Source organism: Scyliorhinus torazame, chromosome 9, assembly GCF_047496885.1.
Source record: "Scyliorhinus torazame isolate Kashiwa2021f chromosome 9, sScyTor2.1, whole genome shotgun sequence".
NCBI classification, from domain to species: Eukaryota; Metazoa; Chordata; class Chondrichthyes; order Carcharhiniformes; family Scyliorhinidae; genus Scyliorhinus; species Scyliorhinus torazame.
Window position 1 is genome coordinate 34,492,987 of NC_092715.1, and position 13,270 is coordinate 34,506,256.

Here is a 13,270-nt window from a genome sequence, read left to right on the forward strand (position 1 = left end):
GACAGCGAATTATGTACACATTACAGCACAGAGCAGCAAAGTCACTATAGTGTGAATGGCTGGAAATGTATCTCACTTTTATGGTTTGTGGTGAGATGCAAATGCTTCTAGCCCATGTGTAATGGCTGAAATTATCAATGTATTATGAGTTGAATGCAGTTGGGCTGATTTTTTGAATCTAAATCTAACAACCATTTGGTCTAACCGGGTACTGACTTTCCAGTTACCTCATGATAAAGGAACAGAATACAAACCACACCGAACTATCAGTGAAACGCGAGGTGTGGGTTTGGATAGAACATTATAGCGCAGTACAGGCCCTTCGGCCCTCGATGTTGCGCCGACCTGTGAAACCACTCTAAAGCCCATCTACACTATTCCCTTATCGTCCATATGTCTATCCAATGACCATTTGAATGCCCTTAGTTTTGGCGAGTTCACTACTGTTGCAGGCAGGGCATTCCACGCCCTTACTACTCTCTGAGTAAAGAACCTACCTCTGACATCTGTCCTATATCTATCTCCCCTCAATTTAAAGCCATGTCCCCTCGTCCTAGACATCACCATCCGAGGAAAAAGGCTCTCACTGTCCACCCTATCCAATCCTCTGATCATCTTGTATGCCTCAATTAAGTCACCTCTTAACCTTTTTCTCTCTAACGAAAACAGCCTCAAGTCCCTCAGCCTTTCCTCAGAAGATCTTCCCTCCATACCAGGTAACATTCTGGTGAATCTCCTCTGCACCCTTTCCAATGCTTCCACATCCTTCCTATAATGCGGCGACCAGAATTGCACGCAATACTCCAAATGCAGCCGCACCAGAGTTTTGTACAACTGCAACATGACCTCATGGCTCTGAAACTCAATCCCTCTACCAATAAAAGCTAACACACCGTATGCCTTCTTAACAACCCTCTCAACCTGGGTGGCAACTTTCAGGGATCTATGTACATGGACACCGAGATCTCTCTGCTCATCCACACTGCCAAGAATCTTACCATTAGCCCAGTACTCTGTCTTCCTGTTATTCCTTCCAAAATGAACCACCTCACACTTTTCTGCATCAAACTCCATTTGCCACCTCTCAGCCCAGCGCTGCAGCTTATCTATGTCCCTCTATAACTTGTAACATCCTTCCGCACTGTCCACAACTCCACCGACTTTAGTGTCATCTGCAAATTTACTCACCCATCCTTCTACGCCCTCCTCCAGGTCATTTATAAAAATGACAAACAGCAATGGCCCCAAAACAGATCCTTGTGGTACACCACTAGTAACTGGACTCCAGTCTGAACATTTCCCATCAACCACCACCCTTTGTCTTCTTCCAGCTAGCCAATTTCTGATCTACTCTACTCCCCTTCTTGAACAAGGGGACAACATTTGCTATCCTCCAGTCTTCTGGCACTATTCCTGTAGACAAAGATGACTTAAAGATCAAAGCCAAAGGCTCAGCAATCTCCTCCCTAGCTTCCCAGAGAATCCTAGGATAAATCCCATCCGGCCCAGGGGACTTATCTATTTTCACACTTTCCAGAATTGCTAACACCTCCTCCTTATGAACCTCAAGCCCTTCTAGTCTAGTAGCCTGAATCTCAGTATTCTCCTCGACAACATTGTCTTTTTCCTGTGTGAATACTGATGAAAAATATTCATTTAGCACCTCTCCTATTTCGTCGGACTCCAAGCACAACTTCCCACTACTGTCCTTGACTGGCCCTACTCTTACCCTAGTCATTCGTTTATTCCTGACATATCTATGGAAAGCTTTAGGGTTATCCTTGATCCTACCTGCCAAAGACTTCTCATGTCCCCTCCTGGCTCTTCTTAGCTCTCTCTTTAGGTCCTTCCTAGCTAACTTGTAACTCTCGAGCGCCCAAACTGAACCTTCATGTCTCATCTTTACATAAGCCTCCTTCTTCCTCTTGACAAGTGTTTCGACTGCTTTAGGAACCTACGGTTCCCTTGCTCGACCACTTCCTCCCTGCCTGACAGGTACATACTTATCAAGGACACGCAGTAGCTGTTCCTTGAACAAGCTCCACATTTCCATTGTGCCCATCCCCTGCAGTTTTCCTCTCCATCCGATGCATCCTAAGTCTTGCCTCATCGCATCATAATTGCCTTTCCCCCAGATATAACTCTTGCCCTGCGGTATATACCTATCCCTTTCCATCACTAAAGTAAACGTAATCGAATTGTGGTCACTATCACCAAAGTGCTCACCTACCTCCAAATCTAACACCTGTCCTGGTTCATTACCCAGTACCAAATCCAATATGGCCTTGCCTCTCGTTGGCCTATCTACATACTGTGTCAGGAAACCCTCCTGCACACATTGGACAAAAACGGACCCATCTAAAGTACTCGAACTATAGCGTTTCCAGTCAATATTTGGAAAGTTAAAGTCCCCCATAACAACTACCCTGTTGCTTTCGCTCCTATCCAGAATCATCTTTCCAATCCTTTCCTCTACATCTCTGGAACTTTTCGGAGGCCTATAGAAAACCCCTAACAGGGTAACCTCTCCTTTCCTGTTTCTAACCTCAGCCCATACTACCTCAGTAGACGAGTCCTCATCAAACGTCCTTTCTGCCACCGTAATACTGTCCTTGACTAACAATGCCACCCCTCCCCCTCTTTTACCACCTTCCCTGAGCTTACTGAAGTATCTAAACCCCGGCACCTGCAACAACCATTCCTGTCCCTGCTCTATCCATGTCTCCGAAATGGTCACAACATCGAAGTTCCAGGTACCAACCCATGCCGCAAGTTCACCCACCTTATTCCGGATGCTCCTGGCATTGAAGAAGACACACTTTAAACCACCTTCCTGCCTGCCGGTACACTCCTGCAACTTTGAAACCTTACTCATGACCTCACTACTCTCAACCTCCTGTATAATGGAGCTACAATTCAGGTTCCCAAGCCCCTGCTGAACTAGTTTAAACCCTCTTGAAGAGCATTAGCAAATTTTGGATGAGGGAGACAAAGTCTGAAAGAGGGCAATGAATGGGCAGAGAAGACAAGGGGCAGGCAGAGAGGGCGAGGGATGGGGGCAGAGGACGTCGGCTGTGGGAGAAGAGTGATCTGGCATGGGAGAATGGGGGTCCGGTTTGCAAAAGGGCTTGCTGGTCAGGAGTGGGCAAGCGTGGGGGGTTGGTTAAAATTTGGGAAAGAGCTTCCTGTGGTCACTCTCCACCAACTGCAATGCGAGTCCCACAGCATGTCTGCAGGTGAGTGCAGTGTCCAATGTGACATGTCAGGACAGCCAGGCTTGGGTTTTTGGGAATCGGTACACAGAGTAGTTAGGAATAAATGCACCTGCTCGTCCTTCTCCCACTCCACCCTCAAATGGACAGAAACAGATAATTCACCATTAGCTTAACTCCAAGCAGCCAATTAGCCTCTAAATGGTTGCAGGGTAGCTGTTTTTTCCCTGGGCAGACTCCCCACCCCAGAACCACTAAAAAAAAAAAAAAAATCACAGAATAGAGAAATCATGGGGATGAGTTTCTGGGTTATATATGAAGGAGAGGGATGATCCAAAGACGTGCAGGTTAGGTGGATTGGCCTTGATGAATTGCCTTTAGTGACCAAAAAGGTTAGGAGGGGTGATTGGGTTACGGGGATAAGGTGGAAGTGAGGGCTTAAGTTATATCATAGAATTTACAGTGCAGAAGGGGTGGGTCGGTGCAGACTCGATGGGCCGAATGTATATTCTATGTTCTATGATTGGAATACAATGATGCCTGGACGCGGGAGTGGTTGGAGATCATACATGACCAACGATCCAGCTAAGTTATGACAAGGTTCAAACCTCATAGGGATATATTTCAAAATAACATGGCAAGAGGATAATGTGGTTGAACTCAAGGATTCCAGCACTTGGCCAACTGGAACATCAGCAACATGGCTAGTGATCGTATGAGACAGGAGTCTGGCATGCACACTTCAATTCTAAATTTTGATATGAATGATGTTGAGAAAAGGCACCGTCACAGCTTTGCTCCTGAACACTTTCAGTGCTGTTGCTGGGGCCTGAGACTCCATGATGCAATAGTCAGTTTCATTAATAGAGTGGAATTTTCCATCTTGGGGATTAAGTGTGACGATGGCCAGGTTTTGTGATAAGTTTCCCGGGAACTCACGCCAATTTCATGCTCAGAAGTAAATTATGCCAGAAGCTTTCCGAATCACATGGTGGGACAGAAACTGATTCAAACCAAGGGATAGCTCCAGGAGGCCCACCAGCTCACCACCTTGGGCGATGGTGGCAAATGTCAAGATGTGGGAGATATAAGGAACTTGGGTCCAGAAAAGGGGGTCCAAAACATAGCAGACAATTACACATGAATGGCATAGCCCTGGTCTTGTCTGTGTGTGCGCGTGTCTGTCCATAAGAAAATGAGAATCTTGGAACAGAGAAAAGGATATCAGCAGCGATGAGACAGGTCATGAACTCTCCTCCAAAAAGGTCACCCAGACAAGTCATGAAGGAAACTGAACCAAATTACAGACTTTCGAAAAGGGCTCCAAAGGAACGTGATTTACAGAAGGGAAATGGACTACAAAAAGTGTGGAAGTGATGTTACAGTGTATAGGGCCTCGATCAGAACCCATTGTATTGTACTCAGTTTTAGGTACTGAATTTCAGGAAGGATATATTGCTCTTGGTACAGTGTAGATTCACCAGAATTCTTAGAGGGCTTCAGGCATTAAATTATGCAAGTCTTCAAATTTGAAATCATGCAATCATGTCGTACCATCTTTTCTCTATCAACTAGAAATTCAAATTTATTGTTGAACATTAACAGTTTCTACGGGGATCGTGTAACACATTTTCAAGGCAGCGAATTCCAAATGCTACAAGAGTGAAAAACATTTCCCTCAAATCCCCTCTAAACCTTTCACTTCCTACCCTAATTCTATGTTCCCTCCTAATGAACCCCTCAACCAGGGGGATTAGGGTCTTCCTCTCCATCTATCTGGATCCTTCATTATTATATATACACTTCAATTAGGTCTCCCCTCGATGTGCTATGTTCCAAAGAAAGCAACCCTGCCTGTCCAATCTCTTGTCATTACTAAAAGTCTCCAATTCAGGCACCATTTTTGCAAGTCTGCTCTATACCCTTGCTAGTGCAATCACAACTTTCCTAAAATGAGGTGGCCAGAACTGAATGTAGCAGATCTAACTATGGTTTTATATTCTAGCTGTCCAACATAATCTCCCAGCCCCTATATTCTACACCTCGGCTAATAAAGACAAGTATTCCATTCATTCTTGGCCACCATACCCATTCACCTTAAGGGATCGGTGGGCAGGGACATGCACTTTTTCTTGCTCTTAATCTCAAAAGGGATTCACTTCAGCCTGGTCAGTTTTTATTTTTTTAATACATAAAGTTCCTTACCGTATGGCGAGTCAGGGTTTGATAAAGCCCAAATTGGGAAGTGGGGGGGGGGGGGGGGAAATGACAGCATGTTTTAGTCCTGGAAATCATTACTCATTAAGATTCAAACATAGACTTCATTTTGGTTGCTGTAAAAATTATGCTATGGTGTGAAAGGTAATCAGATACAATATGATAATATCAGAGTCTGGGCAGGTCGAATACACTGATAGTTCCACAGCAATTCTTTCAGCAGCAATATGTACTTGCAAAATTGCTTGTGCTGATATAAAGTTCTCCATGGAACACTTGAAAGATCTCACCAACTGGCTCAAATGCTTGTGGTTACTTTCTGGTTGGTTACTAGTAGCTCATTTTTATTTCACCTAAAATTTAAACAAATTACAAATTGCTGAACTTTCCTTTACTTCAATATTAATTCACCCACAGTTCTAGTTTTATTAAGGCGCACATTGTTGTCCAGTATAACCTCTGATCAAAATTTGGTCCAGAAAGGATTTCTTTCCTCTGGAGGCATGGAACAATGGAAAAACCAAAAGCCTTCAAGTGGCCTAGCATTTCTATCACAAGAATACGACAAATATCACAAGAATACGACAAATATTGGCCACTGCATTAGACTTGATGAATTGGGGTTAAAGCTATCTTTTAAAAGATCAGGATAGCAAGACACAACATGGAATACAAACCACTGCCTTCTGTGGTATTGCAAAACAGGCTGACAAGGGGGGAAAACACACATAGGCCAGAAACAGAAACTGCCAAATAAAGCCCTGGCTGAAATGCCAGTAAAGTCAACATAGAAACTCATTACCGCTATATGGATTTTGTGATTACCCACTCAGTAGTTAACACTTTTACACAAAGAACAAGACTATGAATATGGAACCAACTTCTTGATGGAAGTGATCAATTTTGCAGCAGGCTGAATGATAAACAAGGAAGTCATCAGGTGCCATAATGGGCTAATAGTTGGTCAGACAAGCTTCAGAGGCCAATGGATCTTCATTGAATCACCCTGGACGAACATGATTATCCTGTTTATTCCTATTCACGAGTTTTGGTTTTGATGGGGTAATACAACTCAGGTCAGGTGTGGGCATACACCTATGACTGAGTGCTAGCAGAACCGGTATAAAAGGACCATCGGAATAGATCATCAGTGACAACCTGGGTATCCCCTCGCACAAACAGTGCAAGAAGAGGAGGCACTGAGCTTCGAGAAGGTATCCATATCGAGTGATTGTAGCCTGGCCACCCTAAGTGCGGGCAATAAGAGCTCAACTGTGAGCCTGAGTCATATTATTTGTGAGTAATGTTGTAGACTGTAAGAGTTATAGTAAAAGAATCAGCATTGTAAATAAAATTGGGTTAAACCAAACTTGTTTCTATCCTTTGTTCATCTCATAAGTAAGGACATCGGAGTAAACATTTTAATAATAAACTGGTTGAAGTGTTTGATAATTCAATATCTATAATCTATAAATTCTTTCTATTGAACAGTGCACAGTTGTGTTTGCAACTGTCTTCTTTAGACAGAGAAGGAACCAGCTCACATTGGCTGGAACTGGGGGGGGAAAACGGGACGCCAATTTTCTTTTGCTAAAGTCAAATCTTCCTGTGCAAGTGAACAACAGTCCAAAGTACAAAAATGAATACCATAAAATGTAAATTATAGCAATAGAGAGCTGTTAGCACCATTATAATTTCTGGCAGTCAGCAATCTGAGTGCTCTAGTCCAGGCATTGTCAAAGTCAATTGTCAAAGTCGGGCGGGTCTCGGGCGGGTGTTGGGTCGCGGAGCCGCTGGTGGGGCGCTCCCAATAGCGCAAATCCACGTGCAGCAGCCAGCTTTCAATAACGCCGGCTGCAAGCGGCCTTCAAAATGGGCACGAACATATTAAAAAATGCGGCCACACCGCGCATGCGTGCCCGCTCATCGGTGCGCATGCGCAAAACTCTGCGCTTGTGCACCGATGAGCGGGCACGCATGTGCAGTGCGGCCGCATTTTTTTAATACGGTCGCAACCATTTTTTTTACAAGTTCGGGGGAGATTTCATTTGATAACATTTTTACAGGAAAAAAATGCAGAAACTGAAAATGTTTCCATCCTCTAGAAATTGGAGGTTCACCACATTTCACCTAAACATTACAAGGTAAGAGAAAATAGTGGGTTGCGCAGGTCAGCCGGCGTGGGCCGCGAAGGCCGGCCGGCATGGGTCGTGAAGGTCGGCCAGCGTGGGTCGAGAAGGTCGGCCTGGTTGGGTCCCGAAGGTTGGCTGGTTGGTAAATATGGGTCCCCGGAAAAAAAGTTTGAAAAACATTGCTCTTGTCAGAGTATTAAACCTCTCGGGTTGTAAACCACTCTGCAAGTTAAGTAGCTTAATTTCTTAGCCGAGGGTCCTTTCCTATGACGAAAGTCTTCTGTGCAGAAGAAGCTCGTGAATTTACTATTCCTTTTCTCCATGCACCGTGCAGCTTGTATTGGCTGTCCTACAGGACAAACAGTATCCAATTAGGGCATCTTAATTGGCATTATCTATACGCAGGCATTTCAACATCTCCTAATGCACCACTGGTTTAATACACCAATCGCACCAGCTATCCTTGCTGATAGCTAAAGAATAATGTTGTACTTTCAGTGACTAACCACTTCCTCTCCCGTACCAGCAGAAGTAAGGAGTGTAAACAAAACTCTGCCTCATTCAACACCACACTTTTCAGGAAAGGTCAAACCTTCAATACCACAACCACCACATTTTGGAAGGGCTGTTTACCCACATAGTGGCTCATGAATCCAAGTGGCGCAGTTTCAGTTCCTGGTTGAGTGGTACATGGCATCATTTTGGAATCCTGGAGGTTTCTGTCTTTGGCTGGAGTGTGACCCAGGTATAGGATAAAGACAAACATCAGAAACAAGTTCATGTGGAGGAAGGAGCAGTGCTCCGAAAGCTAGTGATTCAAAACAAACCCGTTGGACTTTAACCTGGTGTTGTAAGACTTCTTACCAGAAACAAGTTAACTCCGTTTAAGATTAAATTGTTGTGTTTTTTCTCTTTTCCACGAAATAATCAGGAGTCTCAGATACAGAACGATTGTTTATTGACCAACATGTTAGAAGAGCCCAGCTTCAGAGATAGACCTCCGGAGCTGACTCTGCCCACGTAAAGAATCAGGTGACATTTATACAGAGTCTGGTTACGTAGATAAAAATATTGTTTACATTGGCTCATGTCGGTTTTACATTTTACTTTAAACAAGTTACATATCTGCACCCAGCAAGAGTGAGTGTTATCTACCCTTCATTTTCCTATGGACCCCTCCCTAACCTCCCTTCTTGGTGCCAGACCTGTTGGATGTGCCTGGTCCTTAGGTTGAGTTCGAAAAACATGTTTGTTAATCTTTATGCTGTCTGCAGTAGATTGTGTCTCAAGAATGAGCTGTTTAAGGTCATTGAAATCTGGTTTAACTGGAACATGTTGCTTGACCCTTATAGATGGTGCATGTAGATGGTGCCACGTCAGCTTTTAGCTGACATCTTTATGAAAATGTACTTTTATTGCTTTAGTATACTGTACTACATTATATAGATTCAGAATCCCCAAGAATATTTGCCCTAATAGATTGTTGTTAATAAATCTTAATCATTTGTCTTCCCACAACAAAATTGAAAGTGCTGGGAAATGTCAGCAGGTCTGGCAGCATTGGTAACATATTGAGTCCAAAATGACTCTTCCTCGAAGAAGAGTCGGATTGGTCTTGAAACATTAACTCAGTTTTTCTCTTTTCTCGTTAGCTCTTTTCTCTCCCTGCAGATGCTGCCAGACTTGCTGAGATTTTCCAGCATTTTCTCTTTCGTTAATTCAGTTTTTCTCTGCAAGTGTGACAGAAAAAAGCTACAAAATTGTGACTGACAGTTAAGTACCGACTGTGGCCTATAATAATAAGCAAGCGATCATTTAGTCAACATTTATTTTACACTGGGGCTGGGCACAGGAATATGAAGAATTACAACACAAAATATATACTTTTCTCCTGCAGAGGGAGCAATACGTATATGGTCATTGGCAAAATACAGTATAAGGAGGAGGCACCAATCTAAAAAAATACTTAACACGATTAAGCTTCTTTGACTTCTTGGATGTTCAGTTCAACTTATCCAGTTATGGACATTTAAAAACTACATATGGAATTATGAGCTTCTCAAATCTCAGATAATTTTTCATTACTCCTCATTGAAGGAAACAAGAATTTTAAGTTGTAAATTGTACAATAAATGAATATGTGGCATATTACAAGAGCTAAAATGCATTTTTACTGCTATGTTCATGCTGTAAAATGTTTATTAAACATAAATTTGTACTTTAAACAGCATTCATGAAATCAAGACATCATAGAAAATAAATATTTTTTCAGTAATAAACTAAAGAGGTCATTTGTTATGGCACTTCCTGCACCTAGAAGGTATATTTAACCTGATATTACAGGACTATTTTTACCAAGAAAATGAGCCTAGAAAATTGAGTGGCAGGAGTAATCCCTGCCCTGGAATGAGCAGGTGCTAAACAGACCGTATATTGGGACCAGTCTTACTTACACGAAAGGCATTCTCACGCAGTTCATCAGCAAAGGGAATTTTGCTATTGTGTCAGCAGGCAGGTAAAGAGAGAAGGGAAAGCAGTCGGGAGGGAGGGCTACAATTAAAATACTTGATCCATAAGGGGCTGAATGGGAGTAGAACAGTGTTTGGCATTGCAGTGAACCCCAGAGGAGCACTCCTGCATCTCCTGGCTACACTTACAAGTCACCACTTATTTTTATGACGAGAACCATCAGCTGGCCCTCGAGTGACACGAGACAGACCACCTGCAGAGCATGGGCAGGATTTTCAAATGGCGGGGGTTCCCATCTCCTCAACCAAAGTGTGCAGTCCCATACACATGAGGAGTGTAGTCCTTTCAGCACTAGCGGCCAGGACAGGGACTACAAGCAGTCCCCAGGTTCAAAGTCTCGAGCCCAGTACCAGGTAAGTGCAGATGTACTCATGGCAGAGAGACTCATTGCTTGCTCCACTTAAAATTGCAGACAGACTAAAAGGTACATGGTAAGGTTATCTGGGGAATATTATAGCCCCCAAATTCCCCTTACCCTGTCTGGCAAGCTGATGGCGGGGGATTGTAAATTTGTGCCCCCTGCTTACCTGACTAAAGCTAGCTTCTTCGGGGCAGCTGACCTTTGCCAAGGGGGCCTCAAACAAATGTTAGGTCCTTTATTCATCGGTGGAAAAGGTTTGTTTCAGGCTGGAGCCCTGGATTTTTCTGCCTTTACCAGTCTGTAGTGTAACATTTCTAGCTTAGAGCATTTTGCACCTCAAAATTAGGCCACTGAGTGTCTAGGCCATTATATGAGCCTCAGTGAAATAACTGAATACATGCAAACTAACAATGTTCTGGCAGTTTATCACTATTCAAGTGCAAGAGGTGCGATTGATTAAATAGCAATATTAACAAATGCCACCGTGAAGTTTTACACTGTCTCGCAACATAGATATACAATGTTTAATTACCTCATGAGGATTAGCATTGAAAGTAAGGCTGCCTTCATCTAGTTGCATGTAGAGTTTCCTGTAGTTAAAATTTGAAGGATGGTCTCTATAGTATATGGAACAGTGACCCCACGTGGATTTGCACAACCTGAAACAAAATCCATGCTGCCTGTTGGTATTTTATCAACATTTGCCTTTTACTCACCACCTTAAATGGTCTTATGAAGCAGAGTTCCCGGTCTGAATTTGCACAGGTTCTATATGCTAATATAAAGATGCAACTATTTCATAGATCTTCATTACAATGAATGGAAATCCATGTAATGTTAACAGGTTTCATTGCAATAAGGCTGGTTTGCCTTCATTTTTAGTCACATCTTTAGTAACATTCATGACTTAGATGCATTATAGTTGACTCATTCACTAAGGTATTCCTCTTAATGCTATCTTGGATTCTAGATGGAAAAACTCATCCTGGACTGATCCTTTGATGAACAATATTGCACAATAAAATATTGTACCAAAATAAAAAACCGAAACTCTTCAAATTTTCTATAAAGCTTAACTTTCAATTATGTGGTTCTGTAATTTTGATTTTCATAGTTAGGCAAATAATTTCACAAGTATTGCATAAACCAATTACACTATCCTTTAAAATGCTCAACTTTCAACTGATGCATTTTCATTTGTGCATTTAAAGTTACAAATCAAAACTTTACGTGGACATAAAACATTTAATAACAGCAATCTAAAACTAATCTCATTACACAAAGTCACAACAGACACAATGGGCCTGATTTTAACCCTATTGGAAGTGGGTGGGTGGGTTTGAATGGGTTAGATATTATTGCCGCCATGGCAGGTGTAAGGTGTCAGGCACATTTAAAAAATAGCTGGAGCGGGACCCCTAACTGCCACACATGCCTTCTGCCATCTGTTTTTCACGTTTGCAGATACCAGAGCATTTGAATGTTCCACCAAGCATAATGATTAATTATAATAATCTTTATTAGTGTCACAAGTAGGCTTACATTGACACTGCAATGAAGTTACTGTGAAAATCCCCTAGTCGCCACACTCCAGCGCCTGTTCGGGTAAACTGAGGAGAATTCAGAATGTCTAATTCACTGAACAAGCACTTCTTTCGGGACTTGTGGGAGGAAACCGGAGCACCCGGAGGAAACCCACGCAGACACGGGGAGAACGTGCAGACTCCACACAGATAGTGAACCAAGCCGGGAATCAAACCCGGGTCCCTGGTGTTGTGAAGAAACAGTGCTAACCACTGTGCTACCGTGGCACTCCAGCAGCACAATTGGGTGACCAATTTTGAAATTTGCTGCTACAGTTGCACGTTCTTCCCAGGGCGTCAGTGGCAGTGACACAAGGCGAGAGCTTCCAGATTGCCAGAGTAAGTGCCTCCTTCAGCACTCCTTGAGGGCCAGAAGGAGTGATCTTCCACAAAGACCTAGCAAGATCGCCTCTGTCTTGTTCCAGCTCCAAATGTCAGCATCCTTACTATAACCCCCATTCTCGATCAAAAGCCTTCCCATCGTCCTCAGTAACTTCCTCCTTCCATGCCAAATCATAGTCTCTTTTGCTTCCCTAGAGTCGGGTACAGTCTTCAGCCACTGGGTTTTCCTTCTGTGTACTGGCTGAGGGCAAGAATCTACAAAATATTCCTCAGGCTCTGCTGTTAAGTTTGGCAGGGCTTCAGAGTCCTGGACCTTGTCAGGTTCTTCAGCCATTAGGGTTTGCCTTCATCTGCATCCTGTCTTTAAATATCAATGCCTATCAGTTGAATTTGCCTTGTTACGTGCTGTCAGCTTCTGTTATTCTATTGCAATTGCCTTTGATTTAAAAAAAAAGTTTGCTTTGACATTAACAATAAACTAGGCTAACAGAGACATGTTTCTTCAGAGTAGCTTTATTCCAGCCGTTACTTCTCATTTTCTCCCCACTCAAGTCCATAGGGTTTTACAAGACACATACCGAATTGCAATATTGCAGAATTCTGCATTCCTAAAAAGTTCTTAAATGTTACTTCAAAAAGAGGATGATTTCCTCTGGTACCTTGCTGTAGTGGTTACTTTTCATGTTCAGGCTGAATCCTCTCACTTCATGGAGGCTTTAGGGGAATTAAACACTCAACATTCAAATAGACACATTCCACCAAGGAATCAAGTGCAGTGATTCAGGGTAGAAACTGGAGTTTGCTCCAGGGACTGCCAGACCTATTTCGATATATAGGCCAGGAATGGAAACCTGGACGCTTTGTAGACTTTGTGGCCACATATGTGACACAAAT

At 43.0% G+C, this 13,270-nt stretch overlaps 1 protein-coding gene across 3 annotated transcripts in view; it reads right to left on the bottom strand.

Annotated features, from left to right (window-relative positions):
* Positions 1–13,270, bottom strand: part of fbxo8 (F-box protein 8) — an 83,346-nt gene that overhangs the window by 18,765 nt on the left and 51,311 nt on the right. For all 3 annotated transcript variants that reach the window (XM_072515775.1, XM_072515774.1, XM_072515773.1), the window contains one exon: positions 10,984–11,110. In XM_072515775.1, the coding sequence (XP_072371876.1) occupies positions 10,984–11,110 (127 nt within the window). The remainder of the gene's footprint in view (positions 1–10,983; positions 11,111–13,270) is intronic.